Below are 26,035 nucleotides of genomic sequence, written 5' to 3'. Positions count from 1 at the left end.
AGCTTCGTGGCGTGTGTTCCTGCAGGAAACCAGTGCCTTTGCCACAGCCACAGCGTTACCAAGGGGTACGGTGGGGGAAGCGAGCCTGGTGGACAGGCTCCGCACAGGTTTGGCATTTTTAATGTCTGTTTAGCTCCGTGGAGTCATGCACACAACAGGAGAGTCTCAGCTTTCACTTTGCATTGAAAGTTTCCTAGATGCCAAAAATAAAATATTAATAAACAAAGACAAAATAACTTAAAACTCAAAAGGCAATGAGAAGCAGCTCAATATTTATCTTCAGAAAAGCCTTAGGGGACTGAAGGCAGTTTGGGGGGTGGGGAACATATCCTATTGCTTTTCCCCAGTCAAGGCAGACAAGGAAGCATCCAGTAATACTACCAATTTCCTGGTTAAAACAAAACAACAGCAATATTAGCAACTCATCCTTTCAATATATTTTGCTGTCATCTACAGTTCAAGCACTGTGCAAAGGGATTTGCAGTCTGCTCTGGACTCCATGCTGCAATACCATGCTTGCTCCTTCCCTGTGGAAACTCCTTTTAGCTACTGGGACAATGTTCACAGCGTAACAGGGACAGCTACACCTCCAGAGCCTGACTGAAGGTGAGCTGCCACTGATGGTGAGGGTCACTTTTGTCTCTTGGTGACTTCTGTGGCACAGGTGTCATTTTAGATCCTGAAGCAAAAAGGAAAGGGCAGTGAGCCTGGTTGCCCAGAGCTGCCCTAGGGACACCACGATAAAGCACAAAGCCATGTTCAACCATTAAAACAAGCGATCTGCATCTCTCAGGCCACCAGAGCAAGTGGGGATGTCTCCGTTGATGCCTTGCATCAACAAAAATCGCTCCCGTTTAAAGCAGTGAGGTGGAGTTTTCTGCTCCAAGAGAGCAGATGGCTCTGCGATAGCTTGTCCTTGCTTTAAGGACAGTTCATGGCCATGCCTGGCAGTACCAGCATGACATGACATTTGCCCACAGGATCTGATAGTCTCATCCCACCTCTTGACTCACCTCCAGGGAGAAAATGCTTCTGAGTGTTCACCCAGGAACCTCCGGCTCCACACCAGTTGGTGGCCACTGCTTGGGTCGTGGGCAAACTATTTGCTCTCAGCCACTCACCAGCAGCTCCGGTGTTGCTCCTTGTTCCTGCCCTCACCTGATCTCCCGGCCCATGCCTGCTCTGGCCACCAGGGCTCGCCTGCTTTACCGTCAGCCTTGTGCACCCCCAAGCATCCATCTTCCAAACCGCAGCCTTGCTCCCCAGCACGCATTTCTCCCTTGCCCGGATCTGGTACAACCTTGGTTTCTTGGTCCTCTACCCTTCCTTGACCTGACGGGTAGATGGCTCCCTTCCTCACTCCAAGGATGCCCCTCACTCCCTGGCCTGGCAGCTCACATCTCAAATTTCTCAATAACCAAGGTGTTTGGTGTCTGTAAAGAGTTTGGTTTATCAGGGCCTGCCCTGGCTTTTAGCCAGCTCAAGGGAGAAGAGCAAACAGGCCCAGCACGGGCTCAGGTCACACGGCAACACAACCCCCAAGGCTGAATTAGCTCTTCTACGGGAGAGCAAGCAGGAAATAACCCCTGGGAGGAGGGAGTGAAGGCAAAGAGGATGAGGAGAGGCACATCAGCCCGGACAAGGAGACACAGAATTAAAAGGACCATCATTCAATGCACTCGGCACAGCTCTGGAAGGGCAGTGCACTACCTCGGTTTGCTCGCTGCTGAGAGAAGGGCAGCCAGGGCTCAGTGAGATTTAACTAACTACTGCAGGAGCCACTGCTCAGTTAATTTGGGCTGTTTTCCCTGCTTGGCCCTATGTGGACAAGCCCCAAGCTGGAGCAGAACAGCAGAAACACAGGCAGCAAACCTGAGAAAGGAGGGCTGCTTTCAGGCAGCATCTCCTCTTCAGACCCAGGGTCTTGGGGACTGTCTGTGAGGGCTCAGGGCAGCTGCCTCAATTCTGATTCTCCCAAAACATAATCACTAATGTGCAGAGCAAGCTGTGGCAGAGGGCTAACCCAACCAGTGAAACCACGAGGGTTGAAGCTTTGATGTTATGGGGAAATACCTGCTGATCAGAGGGGCAACGCATTGGGGACCTCTAGCAAAGCCTGGAGGCTGAGGGCAGGGAGAGCCCAGCTGGGCAGTGCAGCAGTGGGTTTCAAGATGCTGCAGCTGGGGCTGGGCCCTTGGCAGAGGGTGACAGAGACCGATCCCACTATTCAGCCTGGCCAGGGCATAGCCTCACCCACGGACAAGGCTGGGCTGTCTCCCGGTACTGGATCCAGCCCATTCTTGCAGGATTTAAGCCCTCTTAAATGCTCTGCCACATTGTCTCCTCCATTACCAATCTATGCTGGCTCCCAGCGTGGGCTGGGTGCATTTGACCTGACTTCCAGCTCGCACCCTGCCTGTACCACCCTCACTGGATGCTCCCCAGGGCAGGGCAGAGGTGAGGAGGCAACAGCCATGCTGCGACATCCCCTCCTTCCAGCCAGGCAGGGGCTGCACTCCCAACACAAATCTTCCCAGCAGTAAAAATGACGAGATCCTGACCACGTGTAATCCGAGCTAAAACACACACGCCGCCCCACGAGAACAGCAGCCTGGAGGGGTGGCGGAGGAGCCTGTCAACTGCAGCAGGGCCACAGGAGAAGCCGTGCTGTGACAGGGAGACCCCAGCGCCCACATGTCTGCTGAGGCGTTTCTGCCGGCGGCTGGGGAAGGTGCCCAGATCCCTCCCGTGGCGATGGGCAGCGCTGGAAACCTTCCCCGGAGGCCGCATGCAGGGAGTCAGAAGCACTCGCAGTTTGAGGCTGCGCCACAGTGCTGATACGGGTGGGTCAGACCCGTGCCCAGAGCACAGAGACAGAGAGTGAGGGGACAGCGTCTGAAAACCTGTCTTGTCTTGTCTTTTTCTTTCGTTTGGTTTTTTTTTTTAGTACAAGGTAAAACCTTTATTACAAATTTTCATTCATAAGTATACAACATCTGAAAGACAGATATGGGGAAAAAAGTAATATTGTTATAAAATGTCACATTTATTGCTACATTACTGTTATATACAGGACAGTTCTCAAAATCTACTTTAAAAAAGTTAGGATTATTTAAAAAATTCCAAATAATCCAGCCAGCTGTTGACACTTGTATAAAATTATTTAAAAAAATGAAAACAATTCATATTTTGAGGCACTCGGAAACACAATTTTATCCCCCAGTTGTGATTCATTTCAAAGAACAACACTTTTTCCCACCCCCAAATACCTTTTTTTTTTTGCTGGGTTAGGCATATATATATTTTTACTATATATATAGTTCAAAACTATAATGTGTATCTGATTTAAGAACAAGGATTTCAGCCACTTAAGTACATCTGGATTTACAGGTAGGCAGCATAAACATCAAAAGCAAGGACCATTTTTTTTTAAAGGCCAAAAACCCAAACCAAAAACAACCCAAAACTTTCTACGGGGTTAAAAATAAACAACTTCTGTAGGCATCTCCCATCTGCTCTCCCACCCTCCCACCTGCCCCATCCTACAAAAATATATAGAAAGAGCAACCCAGTAACGCTGCGTTTTCCCAACGAGCTGGAGGCCTCCAGAGAAAACTGGTCATTTCCTGCAGCCCGCGAGGTCCAAGCGCATGGTTGGGGTCATCCCTGCTCCGCTTCACCAGGTGCCTCTTTCTCCTCTCCTGGCAAATCAACCACTGCTGGCAGGAGGGCGCACAGCTTCCCACGGCTCCTTCCCTCCCCAAGAGGCCCTGTGTTACAAGGTTTGCTCAAAAGCTGGTGGGTTTCAAGTGATTTGGGAAGACGTGGCACCAGGAAGGGGGAACCGCACCGTCCCCAGCTCACGGCCATGGGAGCTGCCGCAGGGAGCTCCGTGGCTCCCCAGGATACAGCCCAGGGAGGCTGGGCATAGGGACGCTCTTCGGCAGAAGGCCTCAGTACCCAGGACACCCCATTTTAAAGCACAAACCCCTTTGCTCTCGTGTACTGGTGCCCGCAGCTCTGCTGTGCCAAGATGTAATGGTGCAAATTTTATTCACTCTCCTTCCAACGGGGCAGGTGCTTGGCTGGACCAGAGTGGGTATTGCAAGGCCTGAGGAGCAAGAGGCATACAAAAGCAGAGGAACAGAAATACTGATGTGGAGACCCATGGCAGGGCTGTCTCTTGCCCCCTGAGGGTGGGATGCAAGACAAACACAGAAGTTTTGGCAGAACGGACTCCTACAGCCTGCACCACCCTCTAACCAGAGACCACCTCCACGCTCACCTCACACAGGAGTCCATAGGCAAAGGCACTGCAGCTGCCGGCTCTCCAGAAAGGGTGAATTGCCCTGAAGATCAAACCTCTGCACAGAGCACCGGGTCTCTCCACACCCGCCTGAGGGTGGCAGGGCAGGGAGAGGCAGCCGTGCCACGGGATCGACCTGCAGCACCCACCTCCCAAACCCTCCCGCCTCCATCCCAGCGGACGGGCAGCTGGTGGCATGGTTCTGCCCCACTGCCAAAAACCCACAGTGGCTGTGCATGAAGGGAAACTGCTCGGAGGTGCTGGCTGGAGAGATTGGGGAGCACAGGAGAAAGGAAGACACACCTTCACACTTGAGGTGGTTGAAGGAAGACCAGCCAAGTCAAGCCTAAGGCTCAGGCATTAACAGAGCAGCCTGTAGAGATGGGCAGCAGCGAGGTGGGACACAGCTCCTCCACTGAGGGGTACTGGGGGAGATGGTGCGAGATGAAGGGTACCAGCAGTGAGCCACCAAGCACCAAGCAGAAGGTGCAGGAGTGAAGGGTGCATGAAGGAGCCCTAGGACCAGACCTTGCCCCCTCCAGTTCAGTGCTCATCTCTGGCAGCATGAGTTGGAAGGGGTGTTCCTGTGGTCTCACCCCTCGTCTACCCACCCCTGGCTCCAGGGCGTGGGTCTTGAAATGCTTTTGAAGCTGCTAGAAACGAAGCTGGACCCTGAGAGCAGCAGGGAGTGGGAACTCAGCAGTCATGGACAAGAGAGAACAGGCTGGGATGGGATCTAGAGAGCCCCGGGGGAGAGGAGAGGGGGTTGCATAGGATTTAAGAGGGCAAAGACCTTGTGCAAGCTTCTGGTACAGAAAACAGGTCTTGCTATTGCTGGTGTCAAGCAGGAACGGGGGAATCCAGTGGCCACAGCTTGCTCCAGGTTAGCCAGCACTGCACTTCAGGGACTGATGGCTCATCCTGGCCCAACTCCAGTACTAGCTTTGCTTCACCTCCCCATTCTCAGCTCTTTTCTAAAACCCCAGGGAAGGGGCTTGGTGACACTGGCCCAGAGTCACCAGCTCAGCACACAGCAGGGCCTGCAAGAGGACCGTGGGCTCCACTGCCACTGGAGTTGGCAGCCTCCCCATGGGAGCAAAGCTCAAGGATGCAGGGGATTGGGGGTTTCAAAAGCCTCCTGCTTCTCAAGGCCCCCCCCACCGGCTGAGGGGGAGGATGTGCTGAATCACCCAGCAAGGGCCCAGGGCCCAAAGGCTGTGCTGGCTTCAGTGGGTACATGCGTGAGACACAAAGGACCTTTGCGAGCTGCTTCTGCACTGAACCTGAAATTGCAGACTCCTGGGGAAACCCCAGACTGATTCTGTCCTTCCTGTTCAATCACTACCGGGCAGCGAGTGCAAAACCTCTAGGAAACCGGCTCATCACTGACACGCAGGCTAGAGGAAAAAGCTGTTCACTGAAGTCACAGCTGGGGAGGTTTCACATCACACTTCTGCATTTCTCCACTAGAGAGGGCAAAAACCCCAACTGCAAAGCAGCCGGACCCTGGTCCCAGAGTGGTGGCACACAGGGAGGGGGCAGCACGGTGACCCCACTGTCTGGGGATGGCACGGACATGCTCCCAACAGCCAGATGCAGGATCTTGGGGTGCCCAGCTAATCCGATTGCCCTGATTCCTGCTAACCGTCTGCCCAGGCACTGCTGCACCCCTTGCTCCCAGGCTGGAGCTCAGTGCAGACAGAAGGGGCACAGACTGGGATCCAGATGTCCCATGTCCTGTCCTGCTAACACACCTCCACAGGGTACCAGCGCAAGCTGTAAAAGCAGGGGAGCAGAGAGCCCAAGGAGATGCTGGCAAAGAGCTGGAGCTGAACTCAAGCCAGGCAGTTGCTTGGCTGTGAGTAGGTCTGACTGGCGGGTCACAGGCAGGGGAGCGACTGCCAAACCAGGGGTTAGCTAGGATTTTGCTCCCCAGGGTGCGCTGGCAGTGGCCACGGGGTTGTGAGCAGGAGCAGGCAGACTGCCACCACCTCCCGTTGATGCCGAGTGCAGGTGGTACAAGACCATAAAGATGCAGTCTCGGGGAGGCTGCAGCTGTTTTGCCCTGGGGCGAAGGCAGGTGAAGAGGGAGAAAGAACAAAAACCTGCAATTTTTACTGTTAATAAACTGGATTCCAGACACTCCCCAGCACCTGATGACATGCACAGCTCTCAGGCACAACATGCAGGGAGGCAGGGGGCTGGTTGAGGGGGAGGAAAGAGGGGGTCCCTTGGGCTAGGGACCCGAGGAGTGCAGCTCGGCGGCTGGCCCTGCCACACAAGAAGCATCCCACGGCAGCTGTACGCCAGGGACCTCAGTTGTTGCTGTTTGACCGTGACACAGCTCAGCCGCTGCCGTCGGGGAAAAGAGAAACTAGAAAATGCACGCAGGGGAAGACGGCCTCTCCCCCAATTCCCTATCCGAAGAAGGAAGCTTTGTGGGGGCTCTGTGGCCCCCAATGCTGAGGGGCATGCAGCCTAGGAGAACCCATGCATGCAGGGCTGAGAGGAAGCAGAAAACCAAATGTCACCCTGCAGCACGTCACCCATCCATGCCCCTCTGTGCAGGACCACTGGCGCAGGCAGGTGGAGAAGCAAGTTTGGGGAGAAAAGTGATCCATAAGACAGCACAGTTGAAAGCCAGCAGAGCTGCGGGCTGGGGAGGGTGCAGACCCCGGCCCTCTCTGACCATGACATCTAAAGACAAGAGTTTCATTGCAACAGACTGATGTTTCAGGGCTGGCCTGGTGGTATTTTGGGGTCAGCACCTGACAGTGCTTGTTTTTAGAAAAGCCACTTTCCCTGGCAGGTTACAGGCACCATATTCACACCGAGCCCAACACACTGGCAAGCCAAAGTAATTTTCCCTTGCTGTATTCTGCAGTTGCTCCCGACACACCTGGAGAGCAGAGATGCCGCTGAGGCTGCGCTGGGCTGGCGCAGGCAGCAAGCGCAAGTGCACACAAACCACCCTGCACCATCAAGGCAGCTGCCAGGCGCAGCACTACCAGCCCCTGACATCGTGCTTTCCTGCTGGAGGAACTGAGATCTCCTCCAAACCCTGGCACCAGGGGTTTATGCTCAAGGACCTTCATCCAAGCCCTGCCAAGGAAGTTAGCTGGTTTTGCTGTTGAGAAAAGAGCATCTAAGCCACCTAAATGCAGATGAAAAGCCCCATCTCTGTTGCAATGCCTGGTGGTTTGGGGATGATGGGAAAGGCTCTGTCTCATCAGGAGCCCCCCTGGCCTGCAGAGGATCAGACAGGACTCAAAGGGGATGAAGGAGGTCAGCAGAATTTTGAAGAAATCATAAATCTTATCAGATTTCCAATTTTTGTTGAGTTTTCTGGATTTTTCTTGAGTACAATCTTTTCTTTAAATCCAGTTGTATGACGGCCACCTCAAATTCTTGTTGCAATATCAAAGTGTTAGGGAAGCACTTTTTAATTATTTTGTACAGTTTCAAGCTCGCCAGGGCTGGGACATTGCTCCGTCCCTCCCTGCTCCTGGGGCAGCAGCACTGAGCCAGCAGAAAACCCCAAGCAAGTGCCCTGCTGACCCCAGCACCATCCTGCCAACAGGGCAGAAATGCTTGTGGGAAGGGGCAGCCAATGAGTCCCCAATTCCTACCTGAGAGCACAAATCAGGGTTGTCTGTGCATCCAGACCCGGCTGGTGGGCTACGGAGGGGCACTACCCCCTCCCCGCATGTTTCACCATCCCCATGTTGAACTTGCTCCAGCACCTGAAGCACAACCCAACCTGTCAGGAGGCTTCAGGAAGACATGGCTTTTGCTACAAGGGAGCTGCTCCACAGGGGCAAGGCTGTCACACACTGAGGAAAACCTCATCCATCTCACACTGCCCAGTGCTTAAGCAGGCAGGAGAACCCAAGGGAGGGAAGAGTGTCATAACCTGACGAGCTAATTAGGCTGAAACACGTCTGTTGACACAAGTGAGAAGAACGCATGTTCTGGCCTGCAGGGACCATGGCCACTGACCTTTCCTGGCCTCCTGGGCACAGAACTGGAGGCTGCTGTGGTCTCAGGTCTCACCACACAGAAGCGATGTGGGAGCAGCAGGCTGTGGGCAGGGAAAGCCAGGAGCACCCGAAAGCCTCAGAGCTATGGTTGGACCTTGCAGAGTCCCAGGATGGTGCCGGTGCCAGGGGCAGCAGGGAGAGACAGTCCTGTACTGCTCCGGCACTTGTAAGTGGCTCCTCTCTGAGATGATACAGAGGCTGAGCCCATGGTACCTGGGTGTAGGTGGGAGATGAGCAATGTCCTGAGCATTTCCAGTAAGCTTTGCTGGAGGACAAAGCATAGCTATGAGCACAGAGGAGCACCAGGTTATGCCAAAGCCTGGGGCTGCTAGGAAGTGCCACAGGACTAAATCCTGCTCGCCAGTCCTTCCCCCTTTCCCGGTGCCAAAGCAATGCATCTTCCCCAGGAGCACAGGCCAGAGGAGCAGAGGGGAGAGATGGACCTTGCTGCTGGGGGTCCTACTGTACTCGCTGTCCCCACGTCCCCCCAAGGCCAGCACCCCTGCCCCGTCAACTATCCTGCCCGATTGGGCTCTGCCAGGCAGATCTGGGCAGCAGATCCAAGAGCATTAGACACTGGTGAGATGGGATTTAACATCCCCCTGGGGAGCTGACCCCATCTGCCTGCAGAGCTGGGAAGAACCAGGCAAACTGCTTCAGGAGAGGGAATAAACAAGAATAAATTCTCACTGGACGCTTTTCTATTGCCAACTCCAGAACGGCTGCTGCATCTCAAGCACCACTGAGCAGCTCTTTGTTTGCTCCCGCGCCTCTGGGGCACCCTGCCACACGGTGGGGCTGCCGGGGGTCTTCCTCCCACTGAGCACACCAGAGCGGTCTAGAGGGACACTGGGAAGCTCTTGGAGCAAAGGGATTGGATCGTTGGCCCAGCTCATTTGCTGGAGCATCTCACATAGGACGGGTGCTTGCTGCTCCCCTCCTTTCCAGCACAGAGAGAGGAGCCCATGTGCAGGCAACAGCAGCCACTCTGCATCCCCATGGAAGCCGGGCAGTGTGCTAAGCTGAGTTTGCCTCCAAGGATGCTTTGGAGATACGACAGCGGGTGAAGGCAGGGTGTGAAACCAACCCCTCTCCCCAAGCCTTCAGCATTTTGCACTGCCGATGGTGGTGGCTCCAGCATGGGGAGAAGCTGTGCCGAGACAGAGATCCTGCTGCCAGTCGCAGCTTGCTGAGAGCTAGAGCGAGCGCACACACCGGTAGCTGCCCCCCTTCCTGCCACCTTGGGCTCCGCTGCCTGCCGCTAGCGTCCACAGGACTGTCTGCTGCAAGGTCACTGAGCACGGTGTCCCGCTGCTGCCTTTGCTCCATCGCCTCTGCCTCTTCTCATTCCTCCAGCTTTGTTCAGCGCTGTCCCTGGAAGCACCTCCTCCGACAGTGGGCAAGAGGCGCTTTCCTCCACCCTGGGCTTCCTCTTGCATCTGCGTTGCTTCTTTGCTTACCTTGAAAGCGTCCCAGTTCCTCGGTTCTCTTCCACCCACCAAAGCTCACCCTCCTCATCATGATGCTCCGGCACAGCCACGGGGCACCTCCTCTCCCAGGCAGAACCACGGCCTCTGGGATCATCCAGGTGTAAAGCAAATCTTTAAGAGACCCTTGATGGACCTTGGTCACCTCCTGGGAGGACCAGGAGCACTGTTGAGGGACGCTGCTGCAACTTGCTTTGCTGTTTAACTTCCTTTTCCCAAATCAGAAGTGGCCAAAGCAAAGAGATGGTGAATTCAGCACATGAGGGTTTTTTTTTATAATGGAAAGTACAAGCCAGGCAAGGAAGAACATCCCCTCGCTGTGGCTACATTCGCTTTTAGTGGCTTTCAGAGCCGAATCTGAGAATTCCTCTCTTTATATACAGTCTCTATTAATACAATTTTAATATTCTGGTTGATCCTAAAGATGCAACGTTAACTACAGAAACAGCAGCAGAAAAGCGTGGGGTACAAGACAGTTTTTTTTTATATATATATATATAAAAAAAATTGTTTTCATTGCTTACAAAACATATGCAAAAGAAGCTAGAAAAACGAAAAGGCATTGCTATTTGTTCTACATAAAAAAACTCTCATAACTAATGTTCTTTTTTTAAAAAAAGAAATATCAAGCTTAGGCACAATTTTGCTGCTGGCTGCTTGTGAACAAGCCAAGAGAACACGCCGCCCCCTCCTAACTGAGTGATATGTATTGACTGTTCCACACTTTATACTTAAGGCAATTTTTTTTCTTTCGTTTTGTTTTTGACAGTGTTTTTTCCACCCCTTACGTCATGCCAGGATCCGTCCGTGTGTGTCAGTATTAGCAGTACTAAAGTTTATGGTTCAAGAAGGTTGCACGTCACACCAAGGGTTTTCTTCCTACAGATCTCTCTATCCAGAGGAACAAAAAGATCTACAAATAAAAAAAACCCGAAAGCCTCAAGTGAGAGAAACCCAAATGAGAACAAAACTGCTCCTCAAGGCGGGGGTGCCGCAAGGCCCCCTGCCGCAGCCTCATCTCCGCAGGAGAAGTCAGCCCCGAGGGCTCGATGTGGCTGCAGCAGAGCCGAGACACAGGATCGCTATTCTGCCAAGACACCGCTTTGCCTTTTTCTTTTCCAGGGCAGCCCCAGGCACTCCCCGGCACAGGGGACGTCAGGGACCACAGCCCCCCATGCGCTCTGGGGCGTGTGGGTGCTACGGGCCGCAGCGCAGGGAAGCCTTGGCGCTGCTGAGCCACCACTCCCTCATCTGCTCAATCCCCCGCCGACATCCCTGCACTGCTCGGGCCAAACAGGCTCAGCTGCTCCGGGCCAAGCACAGGGTTCCCTTAAAAACAGGGACAGCCCAGCAGAGCCTGCACCCGCCACGGTCTTGCTGGGGGAATTTCACCTTCTGTGTCTTTCCTGGCATTTCTGGGACCTGCCCATTCCCTCCCATAGGGCCACCGGGTAAAGGAGTTGCTGGTTTCCAGTAGCCAACTGGGGCAGGGCTGGGAGGTGCACAGCAGAGCTGAGCTCGCTCAGGGTGGTGAGAGCACCAAAACCCTCTGTCCCGGCTACGGGGCTGTACCTCTCCTGCAGGGCAGAGGCTTTTGAGTGTCCACGGACAAGCAAATGACATGCACGTGCAAGTCATTTACTTAAGGCCAATTAAGGACATTGGCTGGTGCCGACCGAGCGGGGCTGAGCAGAGCAGCACGCGTCAGCAGGGGGTTGGACCCGCAGCAGGGTGCTGAGATCACGAGGATGATACCTTTACATGTGTCCAACAGGGTTGTGACCATCTCCTAGACCAGGATGTGAAGCTGAAAGTGTCATCTGGGGATCTCCTACTACTCCAGACACTTTCTCCTCTTCCCGACGCTTCAAGCAGGCTGCTTTAGGGTTCAGATTGCGCTCTATGCCAAAAACAGCAAGGGAGGGAGGGAAGCGACCTCAGTTTGGGCAACAGCATCACACACGGGAACAGCATCCAAAAGAGAAAGTGAGGACAGAGTCCCAGGACAGATACATGGGACATTGCGAGGAAGCAACCTCAGTGCAAGCTGCTCTTTGCCTGCCACTCCTTGCAGTGGCTGCAGTAACTTGGCCAGACCCCTGCTAGAGCAAAACCCCATGCCTGGCTCAAACATCATGCCAATTTAAACATGTGCTTGCTTACAGAAAACCCCAAGTGCCACAGCCAGCCAGAGTTGAGGACTGAGTTTTCCAAAGCTGCTTAATGGGATCCAGGTGCCAGATTCCCATTAAACCTGAGGGGAGATGGACCGAGTGGCCTCAAATCCACCCACCCCAGGCCGGGGCTTTGGAAAGCTCAGCCTGCTGCACAGTGCACCCAAGGGTGCCGCTGGCAATGCAAACACACAACCTCGCACCGAAAGCAGGAATCACAACAGAGATGCACGCACACGCAGAGATGTGGGGGGAGAGAAAGGCCCCGAAATGCACCTGCCAGCTGTTACCATACCTCGTACTTGCTGCTCCAGGCCCAGAATGACCTGCACCGCTTGCTGTAGGATGATCAGTTTGGTCTGTGCTTTGTCCGTTTTTAAGTGCATCTGACACATGCGTCCCAGTTCTTTAAAGGCCTCGTTAATGTCCCGCACACGCACCCTTTCCCTGGCGTTATTGGCCATTCTCCTCTCCCGGTCCCTCAGATCTTTGTCCTCCAGTGACAAGGCCTCGTCTGTACTGCTGGGTTCATAGCACCACAGGGATTAGTCAGGGGGGTGGTACCAAGGAGGGGGGGCTATATGTTGCCGTGCTGGTAGTGCTTCTGGTGTCCACTGGAAATGGCTCAAACAGCCAATTCATCTCAGGTGCTTCCTGGAGCAGCCTGGGCTATTCGGGCCGTGCCTCACCTCTGCGAGCCATGTGAAGGTGCTGCCAGCACAGGGCTGGGCTCCCATGGGGCTGGAGGGTGCTGCCGGGGGAGAGTGTGGGCAGTGGATGCAGTATCGGCACTGACACCTTCTCCCCTCTGCAATATGTTGCCTTCCTGCTCGTTTTCAGCTGAAAACTAAAAGTCCAGGGAGGGTCCCAGCCAAAAACAACAGGTTCATCCCCCAAGGAAAGACTTTTTGGCAGAAAGCAAACCCCTCTTTGTAAGATTTCCTTCAAAAATCCCATCTGCAGCAAAATCCTCCCAGTGAAGGTGCTTCGGGCAGCCGTGCCACAGCAGCGTGAGGCAGCTTGGCCCAGCACCCTCTTATGGGTGGGGGGCAGCACTGGGGGCAGGAGCCAAGTGCCCCATCTGCTGCTGAGGGTCGGTTTTGGGTGCAGGTCTTTCAACACAGCCAAAATCACTCTGGAAGGGGGTGATTTTCTTTTCCAGGCACAGTCGGGAGCTTTGGGAGAGCCTCCACCGCTGGCAGCACCCCAGGGATGCCCGAAACAGGCAGGGACAGGAGAGAAGGCAGAGTTGTGCTGGCAGCATCTTAAACCATGGCCTCGCCCACAGCCCATCCCCTCCAAACCCCCAATTTACTGTACAGACGACCTTCTCCCCCAGAGCAAAAATTCTTGCAGGAAAGACACCTATCTGAGGCGGGTCCTTGGGTGAGACCTGGCACTGGGACAGACTGTGACCTTCAGCTCCAGGGGAGCCACGTGGGGATAAGCCTTCACCAAAGAGAGTCCACAGAGTCAGAGCCTTCCTGGGTGCACTGGGGGGGCTGGAGAGCCTCCAGACAGTGCCCGACCGCATGGAGGGTGAGCAAGGGCTCCCTGGGCAAGTGTTTGCCTGCGTGGGACAGAGGGTTGCCCGCTGTCCCTACCTGCATCCTCTCCTCACTGCCTTGTCCCTGCCCGTGTCTCCTCCTCACTGCCTCAGTGCCCCAGCTGGCACTGCCACCTTCTCTCCAGCATGGCCAGGGGGAGCAGAACCACCAGCTGCCCCAGCACCCAAGCCCACCCAGAAACCCAGCTCGTTCCTCCAAACACACACCGGCAGCTGCGGTTCCTGGCTGGTGGCTCCCCCCAGCAGGGGCACAGCTCCAGCAGCGCCTTGCACGGCACAGCCGGGTGGGATGGAGCCATCTCCCTGCCACCGGCAAGTGCTGCTGGCGGTTTGCACGGCCATGCGGGGTCCTCCGGGCTGTAAGGATGTGTGGTGCCTTGGCAACCTTGTGCCTCGCTCAAAGGGAGCGCTGACCTGCCTGCCTAGCCCCCTGCGATGTCCCCCAGTCTTCTCCTTTCCTTTCCTGCCCCGTTAGCTAGGAGGATCCTGGCAGCCCTGGCTGGGCACATGGGGACCCGATGGCCCCACTCCCACAGCAGCCCTGCAGGAGGGGACACGGGGGCTGGCTTCTCTCCTGCAAAGCAGCCTGAAGGCCAAACCCAGCAGAGAAGGGACGCCCTAGCTGCCTGTGCTAACGCCTGCTGACAGCAGCATGCGGGGCTTGGCTCGCTTCCCCGGCTGCATCCAAGAAGGGTTTAAAAAGGGACAAGCATGGGAGACCAAAGTGAACATGGTGCCAACTCTGCCTAGCCCATGCCCCCCACCACCCCTCGGCTCCTGCCTCGATCCGCAAGCAGCAAGTACAAGGTAGAGAGTGGGACCACCGAGAGGTCACGGCTGGGGACTGTCTGTAGGAGATTGGAAAGAACAGAACCAAAAAATAAAAACTCAAAAAATAAAAAGAATGGGGAAATTAAAAAAGAGACAGGAAAATATATACATGTTATGAAAGGCAAAAAATTACGAACTGAAGAGAGGCACAAAGGACTCCAACATCAATGCAACAGCAGAGGCCAGCAGAGAGGAGCACAGTCAGGCACAAGCCACCGATGTGTGTTACAACAGCCTCTGCAGAAAGAAAGGGGGTTAACCTGCCATGGCACCCTATGCAGTGGGGCCGGGGAGCGGGAGCATGCAGTGCAGGATGCAGGAACAAAGCAGCAAAGTCATCCGGAGTGGGAAGCCAAGCCCTCCGCTTCCCCTCCCACCGGGACACGGCACCCGGGGCGAGCACGGGCAGCCAAGACAGGCGTGCACGTGTGCAGGAAGGGAGCGAGCATGCCCTGGTGAGGGGCAGAGCCTGTGTGCACCCGCCTACAGCTCCAGGCTCTGCTAGGGATGTGCGGCGATCCCAGATTGCATCGGAGACTGGTTTGTACAGGCAACGAGGGCTGCCCAACCCTGGGCTCAGCGTCTCTGCCCCACTGCCCCTCGCACGGCTCCAGTGATCCCCACGGGTTTGCTGGGTGCCTGCAAACCCAGGGGCGCAGGGGTGGGGATGGGAGTGCAGAGCCCTGTGCCAAGCGGGCAGGGAGGATGGGCCATCGCTCATGGCTGCTGTGCCTGCAGGCAGAGATGGGCTTTGTGCTTGGAGCAACCCTCAGAGAGATGTCAGGTCTGCGCCCCCTCTGGGAGATTTGCTGGTTTTGGGGGGTTTGTTTCATTTTGCTGGCCAAGCAGCTGAGCGAAACAACTGGCTGCAGGAAAGCGAGGTCAGCGCAGGTGCCCCCTCAGGCCCAGGCATGCAGCACATGCAGTGGCAGTGGGGAACAAAGAGAGAACAGCAGGGATGCAAAAAAGGAGGAAAAAAATAAAAAAGGAAAAAATATTAAAGGACATCAACAGCCTTGGGAACCCAAAGCCACAGGGGAGAGAGACAGTGCGATGCACCAAGCACATGTCACAGGAGACAGACAGACAGACAGCCCCGTGCCGATCAGATACGTAAAATATCACCACTCCGGGACCCTCACTGACCTCTAACTTGTTGCTCCAGGTTCAGTATGACTGATACGGCCTGGTGTAGGATTAGCAGTTTGGTCTGCGGTTTTTCGCTGTTTAGGTGGAGTTGGCACATGCGTCCGAGCTCTTTAAAGGCCTCGTTGATGTCACGGACCCGCAGGCGCTCACGGGCATTATTGGCGACCCTCCTTTCTCTCTCTCTCTCGGCTTTTTGCTCTGGGGGAAGAAGATCGTCCTCCTCATCCTCATCTTGACTAATGGTTTAAAATAAGAACGAGACAGGGACATTCCTTGTGTGCACTCTCAGCACTAGTCAACTCACAGAAAAGAAACACATGTCGAGGCACCGAGACGCCAGCCCCACACGTGGCCCTGCGAGCCGGGGTGCTGCGCCCTGCGTGCCCCTGCTGGGATGTGCTGACCCAGTGCCCCGTGCTCAGACACGGGGACATGCAGTGACTTCGGAGAGAAGCAATTAAGGCTCTTATTATTATTATTTTTGTTTGTTTTTTAAACAACAAAGAAAGAAACCACAACAATGCAATTAAGGCCTGAGCTTGTTGCCAGGAGGTTGCAGGGTGGCCCAGAGAAGGTGTGGGGGCCAACACTGGTGTCCCAAGCTGGCGTTTTGGGAAGACCCAGCCCTCTGCCTCCAGGGCAGGAGGTGGCTGCAGTCTGGCAGGAGTGGGGCTGGTGCTGCCCCTCTGGGCAGCATCACCCTGGCAAGATCTCCAAGCTGACGGTGAGGTCGCAGACAAGCCAGCACGCTGGAAGGACTCTACCTGATCCCGCTGCCACATGTCTGGCTGGATGTGACAGAGGATACAGGAGCCCAAATCAGACAGTGGAGACGACTCAAGGCAGGGAGGAGGTCAAAACCTTCCCCACCCCTGGCCGAGGGGAGCTGAGCGCTCAGTCCTTCCTGCACATGGCCACAAACAACGCTCCGCGTGACCACATAGGTGGGTGCAGCTTGTGTGGACATGGCGTGATCCCTCTGCTTTAGGAGCAGGAGGAAGCCCTGTGGCCACGGGGACAGGAGGCAGCAGGAGAGGGCGGCAGGGACCCTTCCCCAGCATGGCCCAAAGCGGCCGGCCATGGGGAAGCAGCAGGAGCCCAGGCTGTGCTGCCTCTGTGTGAGGACGGACAAGGCTCCTGCGCTGGGCAGGGGCTGGTGGGTCTGCGCTGCAGGACGACCTCCAGCCTCACCAGGCCAAGCCCAGTGCCCAGTGGATCACTGCAGCCGTACTCCAGCCCAATCGCCCCCAGCCTGGTAACAGAGTAAGTGAAGGGAGAGACCTGTTCAAAGAGCACCTTGTTCTGTTCCGGGAGGGTTTCAGCTCCTTCTTTTCCTCTTCTGAGTTATCTGCCACTGACGTGTTCTCCTCATCCTCCTTCTCTTCCCTCTTTATTTCGCTGGTTCCTGAGGAGATGCTGCTTCGCCCCAGTGCCCCTGACAAGCCTGCTGAGGAAGCAGAGCCACACATGGAGGTTGGAAGGGCCTGACCTGCACAGAGGGCTGGGGGTACCCAGGCACTGCTCCTGCTGCACTGCATCGGCAGCGTGCAGCATCCCGGACTCACCCTGCGTCACCGGTCTGCAACCAGAGGAGCTGGAGGGGTGCTGGCTACCACCACTCCCCGTTCTTCTCCCCCCACCTCCCAGGCCCTCCAGAGTCAGAGCCCAACCTCCCCCAGCAGAGCAGGGCCCGGGGCATTGTGCACCCACAGCTTGCAGAAGGGACAGGAACATGTAGGTCAAACCTCTGGAAAAGGCTCAAGGTAGAAACTGCCCTGCGGATGCTGCAAGGAAGTACCAGCCTTGCAAGAGTGCCCATCTCCCCCCAGGCTGCTGCTGCACAGGGCTGGACCTAACGGGTGACACGAATCATCCCTGTGCAGACAAGCCTCAAGCATGCACATGTGCAGAGCTGCCTTACCGCTGTACGTGTCTTGCTGCCTGTTGAGGTCAGGGAGTGAGCTGGGCTGTGATGGAAGTGTGACATGGTTGTGGAGCATGCTGGGGTTGCTGGACAACTCATCTTCGGGGTGACCTCCTCCCACCTACAGCAGAACAAGCAGAGCAAGCCTTGAAGGGGGGAAGTGTCACGGCCAGCGGGCATGGGCACAGTCACCCCAAGCACAGCTGCAGGGCTCTGCAGACCCAGCTGAGCTGCAGCCGCCTGCCCTCCTCGCACACTCCCACCACCCAGAGTGCAGGCATGCAGGAGGGAAGAGCCAGACTGCTCCAGCACCAGCTCTCCTCAGGGGACCGTGGCGGGGACACTGCTGAAAGCAGCTCTGTGCCCCGCACATCAGCTGGACCAAGCAGAAAGCCCCCATCAGCGCTGTCTCTCCCCACCGTGGAAAAGCCTCTCTGCCTGGATGCAAGGCTGGCACACTGGAGAGGACACCCTGCCTGGGTTGCACATCTCCTGTCTCCATCAGGCACCAACGTTTCTGCCACCTCCCTAGTGCCACCAGAGCAGGGGGCATCCCAGCGCCGTGAACTTCGCTCAGAAGGGCCTGGATGCAAAGGGCGAAGGCCAGGCAGCCATTCTGAGCCCACACCACCCAAGGCTGCACTACTTGGATTACCAGGGACCAGCAGGACAGAGCCAGCACTGCTGCAAACACACTCATTTCTGCAGCTGGCAGCAGTTTGCAACAGAGGACACATATATGATTCATTGCTTAGTAGCAGAGCCTAGGGAGCTCAAAAGGAAGCACATCTGGTTCTCTAGGGAGACTGGAGACGCGTTACTGTTTGCTGCAGCAGGCAACCAGCTCTGCCAAAAACATGCTCCTGCGGTCACCAGCCTCTAGACAAGGGGGGACCCTGGTGACCCAGCATGGGACCCCAGCATCCATGTGCTCAGGGGCCCGGGACCCGTTGTGCTCCCTGGAGCCTGAGCAAGCCATCCCACATCAGCACAGCTGACGTGCATGGAAGGATGCGGTGCCTGCCCAAACGGATTGGAGCAGAGAAGTCCTGGTGATACCTGGCTCTCTATACCCATTGGTCCTGCCCTGCACCAGATCCCTCTCCTCCTTCTCCCTGCATCCCTAGGGATGGCTTGAAGCTGTTTTGAGGGATTTCCATCCATGTTGCAAGGAAAGAAGATCTTTCACCACCTCTGCCTGCCCTGAGAAGGGGCACGAGCAAACTGCATGCAGGGCTTGTGCCCAAGAGCCACCACTGAGCTGAGCGCAGATTCAACCCCCGCTGCACGAAGACAGCAAGCCACTGCACTTCTGTGCATGTCACCTGTTCAAAGCTGTCAACAGCTGACCCAAGCTGGACCACACTGAGCTTTTCTCACACCAAAGGCAACATATCCCTCTGGATGCCAGGGAATCCCGTGACGTGGGTCCCCAGCACATCCCTGCCAGCTGCCGTGATGCTTCCCCACTTACCAGACTCGGGTGCCTGTTCCCCAGGGACATGACTGAGGCAGGGAAGGCCTGGCCCAGGCTGCCCACGGTGACACTGTGGGCCGGCACCGAGCCCAGGAGCCCATGCATGTCCCCGTGGTTGCTCGGCATAGCGGCCGTCTGGCCCACAGCGTGATTCCTCAGCACATGGATGGCTTCGTCCAACCTGTCTTCCATTTTGTTTTGCTTGAAGGACAGGACAGAGAAATGGGTCTGCATTAACGCCTGTAAAGCCAGCAGCCCGCGGCAGCTCTCTACGCTAAAGAATGGCTGGCAGCAATCACGCACTCAGCTACCGCAATGCAGGTACAGGGAGAAAATAACCCCCCGGCCCTGTCAGTGCCATCCCCAAAAGGCACAAGGGGTCACACAAGCAGAACCGCTCAGGAAAGGGAGGCAGAAACCAGACAGAAATCTGTTCAGCTGGGCCAGACCCACTGGGATGTGAATGGACCCTAAACAGGGGGAGGGTGCAAGGCTGCGCCTCTTCCAGCCAGGCTCTGGGCTCGGGGAAGCAGGTGCCCAACTCTGCTCAGCTGCTTCCAACCCAATGTCCATCTATCCCCTAACCATCTTCCTTCAGGCCCCAGATGTTTGGGGGAGAGGACTTTACCCAAAAGCCCGTTACTGCCAGGTGCACAAGGGATGGAAGAGACAAGGAGAAGACAGATCTTTCAGCGACACTTACTAAAGCGTGGAGGCTCCCTTCGTAGCTGGGAGATAAGGCACCCTGTCCGCTCGCTCGTGACCACTGGGATGTGCCTGTGAATAAACAGGGAGAGGCTGGGACCGGGCACGGCTGCCGCTAGATGGGGCTGGAAGCTGGGCCACCATGCCACGCACTGCACTGCCTGGCTGCCCGGCGCTGCACAGGGACAGGGACGCTCACGCCGCACCTACAAAGCCAGCCACGCTGTGCACGGGCACAGGTTTTTCCCCTGCTCCCCGTCACGGCTCTGTGAGGCAGGGGGGCACCCGCAGAGGTGTTTCATCCCAGAGCAGGTGCCCGCCTTATCTTGCAGCGATGCTGTGAGGGGTCATGGTCTGATCCCACACGCCTCCCACAGAAATCTCTGTTCAGCCCCTGCTGCGGGCTCGCCTCTGCTCTGCCTCAGCAGGAAACCGAGCTCAGGCCTTCAGACCTCGAGAGGTTTTTAAATTGATATCATCTCAGTGAGCGGGAAGGCAGCACACACACTGTGCTCGCTCTGACCCCAGGGGAGCAGCAGGCTAGCACATGTACATTGCTCTGCACCCCGGGCACTGAGGAACCTCTGCGCCAGCTCTGCTGGGCAGAAACAAGACCTCTCCCACCAGATGAGAGCAGAGGCAAGCTTTCACTGGGCACCCAAATGGTTTTTAACTAGTTGGCTGCTTCCCAGTTCCCACTACGCTCCTCCCACAGGAGACAAAACCAGGGACAAACACTCCCAGCCTCCCCAAGACAGGACGCTCAGGGTCAGTGTCTGTCTGAACGGCAGGAGTGGGTCCCAGGGGGTGGCAGCGACCCTTTAACCCAAGCACGTGGCGGTGCTACCATGTGGGCCAGGCTCATGCCTCTGGCAGAGCCGCCTGCTAAAGCTCCTCTGCAGGGGCAAAGCCAGGTGTGGGCAGAGCCATCGCCCTCACGCACACAGTGTTCGCTGCACCCGGGCCCTGCTCGGCTCCAAACGGGGGAAAAGCTACAACTGATTAAAGCAGATGGACATGCAACTTCACAGGAGATATTTAAAAAGTTATCTTCAAGTTTGCCTGTCCTTCCTCTTCACTCTCCTGCTTTTAAAAATAAATGGGATTTGGCGAGATTGCCAGAAGTGTCTTTAATGAGGGTTTGGGGCTGATCTGGGAGGTCCACTGCCTTCAACCTCCTGAAAGCAAACCTGACATCCCCCTTTACACAAAGAGCAACGTTTTTCACCTACCTGCAAGCCCCTGAGGGGAGCCGACTGGTGTGGAGGGGTTTGACGAGAAGTTATTGCTAGAGTGATCAGGTGAATAAATCTGGAGCGAGAGAAGCAGGGCAGAATCAGCAGTGCCCACACCTGTGACAGCTCTCCCCCTCCCCAGCAGTGCTTCCAAGCCCAGGCACAGCAAGGACCACCCGATGGGACCACCCAACGGCACCTCCCTTCCCATAACCACACCAGCTCCCAGCCGGTGCAATGGCCCAGCCCGCTAGTCCCCCCGCAGCTCCCCCATTAGGGCTGGGGTCTCTCTCTGTCCCCACTGCCACCACCCCTGCAGCTACAGCCTCTGTCTTCAGGTCCCATCTCGGAGGGAAGCGAGAGTCCCAAGAAATTATTGCAGGGTGCAGTGCTGGCACCCCTCTGCCACCATGCAGAAGCAAAGGTCCCTGTACTGAACGAGACAGAGGCAACTCCAAGCTGATAGCCCAACGGGACCAGTACCCTCCAGTTTGAACCAGCACATGCAGGGCCAGTACTAGGACCTGCAAGCCCTGCTGCAAGGGCTGCATATGGTTGTCTTGCCAGACCAGTCCAGGCCACCATAACATCCAGTGCCTCAGTTTGCCCATCTGCCAAAAGGCACTTTTGCACAGTGCCAGGACTCGGGATGGCAGCACACAGAGGGGGGAAAACCCTCCCCTCAGAGGCTGCTATGGGTTTGGGGTGCATTCACCCACACCATGTGTCCATCTTCCCTGCTGCCTACAGGGTCCCTGTTATAGAGGGGAGGTCCAATGCAGCAACAGGACAGGGACAGGGTCAAGGATCTGCAGAAACTCTTACTGAAGCTAGTGCCTTCCCGAGTGCGTCTCCTGAGCTCCCAGCTGTGGTTCCTCTGTTACCTGCTGAGAGAGGACAGAGACATCACTTCCAGGGCACCAGAAACCCAGCTGGACGAGGCTACCATACAAGACCTTCTCTGGGGTCACCTGCTCTGAGATTGAAATTTCTCACTCTTACTGCTTTGCTTGAAAATTAAATGGATGCCCAGCTCAGAGCAGCCCAGACAAGGGCACACATGCCCCAGCAGCTTTCATGGGGCTGCAAAAACCTCTATAAAACATTGGATCAAAGGTGCCATGTCATCAACAGCGATCAAATGTCTCTGCTGCAGCATGGCCCATTTTCATGAGGTATCCTAAGCCTCTACAATCCCAAACTTGCTTTCCTTCCTCTAAACAAGGGGTTTTCTATGAATCAAGGTCAGGATCCTCATTTCCTGGGGAACATGAGTTTGTTTCAGTAACAGGTTCAGCAGGGTTAGAAATTAAAGAACTCGGAGGTTTAACGTGGTACCCAAATGCAGTGCAAACATTCCTGTTCTGGATTTAGCTAAACAGCTTCACACGTACCCCCCGCCTTCCCGCAATGCAGGTGCGAATCATTCCCGCAACTCATTTAAGCCACGGCACCTCCGATAGACAATGCCACAGATCCTGGTCTTCTCCCAGATCCACCAAGCGAGGTGCAAACCCCCAAGCCAGGACCCTGTTCCCCTGCTACAGCCTGCCCAGGTATCTAGCAGCAATAACCTCACTGTGCCTCTTCCTCACGCAGTAACTCCATGTGCGGGTGACACACAAGGGATAAAAAGCGTCTGCGTACATCGGGCGCAGATATCACAGCCTTGGGGATCAGAGGTTTGCACAAGACACTGATTTTCCAGTTAAGCCCCTGCGTGGCAGTGGAGCAAGGGGGGTCATGCTGGGGACCACCATGCGCCCAGGGGCTGTACGTACCCATCATGCTGTCCGTCCCGCTAATCGGGGGTGTGTGACTGGAGACACCGTATGGCGTGGAGGCAGAGGAAAAGCCAGAGACAGAGGGCAGTCCACCATTAACCTCTCCTGAATGAAGCTGGTAGTTCTAGCAGAGAGGGGGAGAGGGGTGAGAGGTGCCCTCGGAAGGCTGCCAGGCTTCGGCATCCGGGCCAGGACCCAGGCCCTCCCTGTCGGCAGCTCTCCCAAGCAGACAGCTACAGGCCGAGCGGAGCCCCCCAGCCCGCCCACGGGGCAGCACGGGGACGTGTTACCATGCGTTCGTGCTGATGTAAACTGTTGAAGCCGCTGGACTGCGGGAGCGGGGAGGAGGAGCTGCCCAGCATGGCACCGTAACTCGACTGGCTCATGGCACCCGGTGAACTCCACAGGTCTGGCGAGTTATGGAGCCCATCTGGAAGGAAAACCAGAGGTGAGCGGGGCACAGATGCCAGCATGCATCCCACAGCCGACAGAGAGGGAAGTCAGCCCGGGCTGAGGGGCTGTGTCTGCCCCCACTGCGTCCTGCCTACGCCGAGCATCACCCGCCGAGCAAATCGGAGCTGTTTCAGGGCTACTTCGTGTCTCATGCACTCCTGCCCTGAGCTCCCTCCATCTTGTGTGCTGTGCAATTCCTCCCGTGATCTGTAACAGGCCAGGCAGCCCCTGCTCTGGCCGGCTTGCAGGATACTGGGATTAATAACTCACCTGCCATATAAAAGGCTCCAGGATACACAGTGCTGGGAGGTTTTGAGGGAGCATAGCCAGCTGGATCCCTGCTGTAGTCGTCACCTGAGTTAGATGGATACACCTGTGGGGCAGGAAAGGGGTTGAAGAGAAGTGCTTGGCCACCCCATAGCCCCACATCCTCCCCACGGGTCACCCCACCACATGCAGCTTCGCTTTTATTCATCGCAGCAGATGACAGAGCAAAGCCCGAGTGGGAACCGAAGCAGCTCAGTTGAAGTCACTGTGTCGATACCGAGCAGCACAGCTCTGCTGGGGCCGGGGCTGTCACACAGACATGTCCCGTCTGCCTTCCCATAACGGCGCGGATCCCTGCAGCCCCCTCCTGCACCAGACGCCAGCACCAGCAGAAGTTTCAACTCTCTACTCTAGTTCCTTATTCTGCAGTTAACTTTTTATGGGTAACCACAAAAGCCATCGTTTCTGCATGCTAACCCTGCACCCAAGGGTGTGGGCTGGGCGGTGGTAGCGGGGACTGGCGAGGCTTTGGGTCCTGCTCACCCCTGCGCTGACCCGGCTGTATGCTGGGCTGCAGCATCACACCGGGAGCAGCCACTCCTGAGCACAGCCTCTGCTCAAACCCCTCATGGAAATCAACCCATCCCGCCCAAGGGGAAACTGAGGCACAGGGGAAGCTGAGGGCTGAGCAGCCTGTCAAAAGGGATGTCACATGGCAGGGGATGACTCTTGGACATCTTTTGGCCAGATTTCTGCAGCGCTGTTCAGCTATGCTATTTAACAGCATATTAAGCAAAAGAAAAGGTTTTTTAATTTTCCTTCTAAATTGACCAAACCCATCCTAGAAAGCCCTTACCAAAAATCATCTTGTGCCAGGGCAAAACCATACTTTTTTTTTTTTTTAAGCAGAAATTCAACATGCAAAGAAACTGAAATGCCACTCAAAATTACATGAGAACTTTTGTTACAGCTTATTTTCATCCCCATTGATTCATTCTGAAACTGCTAATGATTTTTTTTTTTAAATACACACAAAAGCAGAGGCAGGTGCAGGGGCTGGCCAGGCACGCTCAGCCAGCTCTGCCTGGAAGACACAGCTCTCTTTGGAAAGGAAACCTGCCCTCAGTTTCTCATTCCCTGTACCTCTGACCCCTTGCCTTCACCCAGCAAGAAGGGGCAAAACTGTTCTCTGTTTCTGTAACTGCCCAGAACACCAAGAGTTTCTTCTTTTTTTTTTTTTTTGTGTGGGGGGGTTTAATAGAAAATAGGGGTCTTTTTGTTAGAAAAAAAAGCTTGCTCTGAAAAACACCAGCAATTGCACTTAAATATATTGCTTAGTTTTCCCCTGGCAGCCCACATTCCTGCTTCTCAAAGCTGGAGGCATTCAGAGCCCCGGGGGCAGCCCCGGCCCCTCGCGCCCATCAGCTCTTGGGCAGCAGGCAGCCGGACCCTGTGAGGCAACGGGGAGCAGAAAGCAACTTGTGGGCATTGCTGCTACAGACCGAGACTGGGGAACTTGTAAAACAAAGGGGAAAAAAGAAATAAAGATAAAATAAAGAGGGGGGGAAGGGAAAAACCTGACAGATGCTGGCAGCTGCCCTTCGCCCCTCGCTCAAAAAAGAAAATTCACAGGGGTGGCGTGGCAGGAGAGCGCCGGGGCGAAGCGGGCATGTGGAGCTACACGTGGGCAGCGTGTGCGGCTGGGGAGAGCAGGGGAATGGAGAAGACTGCAAAGAACGAGAATCCAGTAAATTGACTTTTCCTATAATTTGATTAAATAGCGGGAGCTGAGACAGGGAATCGAATGAAGCACGTCTAATAGCCCCGCGCCATCTGCCAGGGGCTGGCACCTGGACAGCGCGCGAGGCAGCTGTGCGGCAGTGGAGCAGGCGTGGGGGGGCTGCAGCGAGCTGCAACATCCATTTAATAAATCCAGAGAAAAAATAAGAATAAAATAGCAGGGATGATCAGAGCAGGGCTGCAAAGAAAGGGGAAGTTTGCCTTGCTGTGTATCTGCCCCACTCCACCATCCCCGACTCCCCTGTCTCCTGATGGATCTAGGGGTACCAGGTTTCACCCCAGGAGCAGCCCTGACCCCTCCAAATCATTCATTTCCCTGCTCAGCGCAGGGGAGGCTGTGAAAAGCCATCTCTGCTCTTCCCCGCACCGGCCAAGCGAGGAGCATCCCAGCCCCACCACGTGCCGGGGCGCTGGCTGCCAAGCGCCGCAGGAAATGGTAAATCAGCGCCAGGTCCCTGCTCCCCACCCCTTGCCTCAGCAGCTCCGCGGTGGCCTCAGGGACCTCTAGGTGAAGTCATTTCCTCCGGTTAAAATTGCCAGCATGGCGAGAGAGCCGCTTGAAAAGCCCCAGCGCTGGGATTCGCAGGGCTTGGTGGTGTTGAGTTTTGTTTCCCCTCCCTGTTTTTCTTGCTTAAATGCATGAACTGGGGTGGGATTTCAGGCAGACTAAAGCTAAACAGAGCAGTGACCAGACTGTGAATTCACAGGCTGAAATGGCTCCCAGCCACCACACTCGCTGCAGCAACAAAATCCTGCAGGAACCGACTTGCACAAAATCCCTCCCCAGCTTCCTCTGGCCAAGCCAGCCGACACGCAGCAGGGGCTCGGGGACCTCA

The 26,035-nt window shown here is 55.7% G+C and overlaps 2 protein-coding genes across 28 annotated transcripts in view; both read right to left on the bottom strand.

Annotated features, from left to right (window-relative positions):
- MBD3 (methyl-CpG binding domain protein 3) overlaps positions 1–26,035 on the bottom strand; it is a 200,540-nt gene that overhangs the window by 27,805 nt on the left and 146,700 nt on the right. The gene's annotated exons all lie outside the window — the stretch shown is intronic.
- The window catches only part of TCF3 (transcription factor 3), an 87,391-nt gene continuing 64,381 nt past the window's right edge, over positions 3,026–26,035 (bottom strand). For 4 of the 24 annotated variants that reach the window (XM_075076880.1, XM_075076882.1, XM_075076900.1 and 1 more), the window contains 12 exons: positions 23,403–23,505; positions 22,970–23,109; positions 22,677–22,803; positions 21,721–21,782; positions 20,893–20,971; positions 19,659–19,732; positions 18,953–19,156; positions 17,476–17,599; positions 16,836–16,998; positions 15,552–15,790; positions 11,589–11,733; positions 3,026–10,746 (listed from right to left, as the gene is read on the bottom strand). In XM_075076880.1, coding sequence (XP_074932981.1) covers positions 11,591–11,733; positions 15,552–15,790; positions 16,836–16,998; positions 17,476–17,599; positions 18,953–19,156; positions 19,659–19,732; positions 20,893–20,971; positions 21,721–21,782; positions 22,677–22,803; positions 22,970–23,109; positions 23,403–23,505 — 1,458 coding nt within the window. In that variant the 3' untranslated portion in view covers positions 3,026–10,746; positions 11,589–11,590. Of the gene's footprint in view, positions 10,747–11,588; positions 11,734–12,302; positions 12,530–15,551; positions 15,791–16,835; positions 16,999–17,475; positions 17,600–18,952; positions 19,157–19,658; positions 19,733–20,892; positions 20,972–21,720; positions 21,783–22,676; positions 22,804–22,969; positions 23,110–23,402; positions 23,506–26,035 lie in introns of all 24 variants that reach the window. The other 20 variants (XM_075076894.1, XM_075076897.1, XM_075076901.1 and 17 more) reach the window with 11 other exon arrangements.

This window comes from Phalacrocorax aristotelis, chromosome W (assembly GCF_949628215.1).
Source record: "Phalacrocorax aristotelis chromosome W, bGulAri2.1, whole genome shotgun sequence".
Lineage (NCBI taxonomy): Eukaryota > Metazoa > Chordata > Aves > Suliformes > Phalacrocoracidae > Phalacrocorax > Phalacrocorax aristotelis.
The sequence above is the reverse complement of the archived record's forward strand: the minus strand, read 5'-3'. Positions and strand labels throughout refer to the sequence as shown.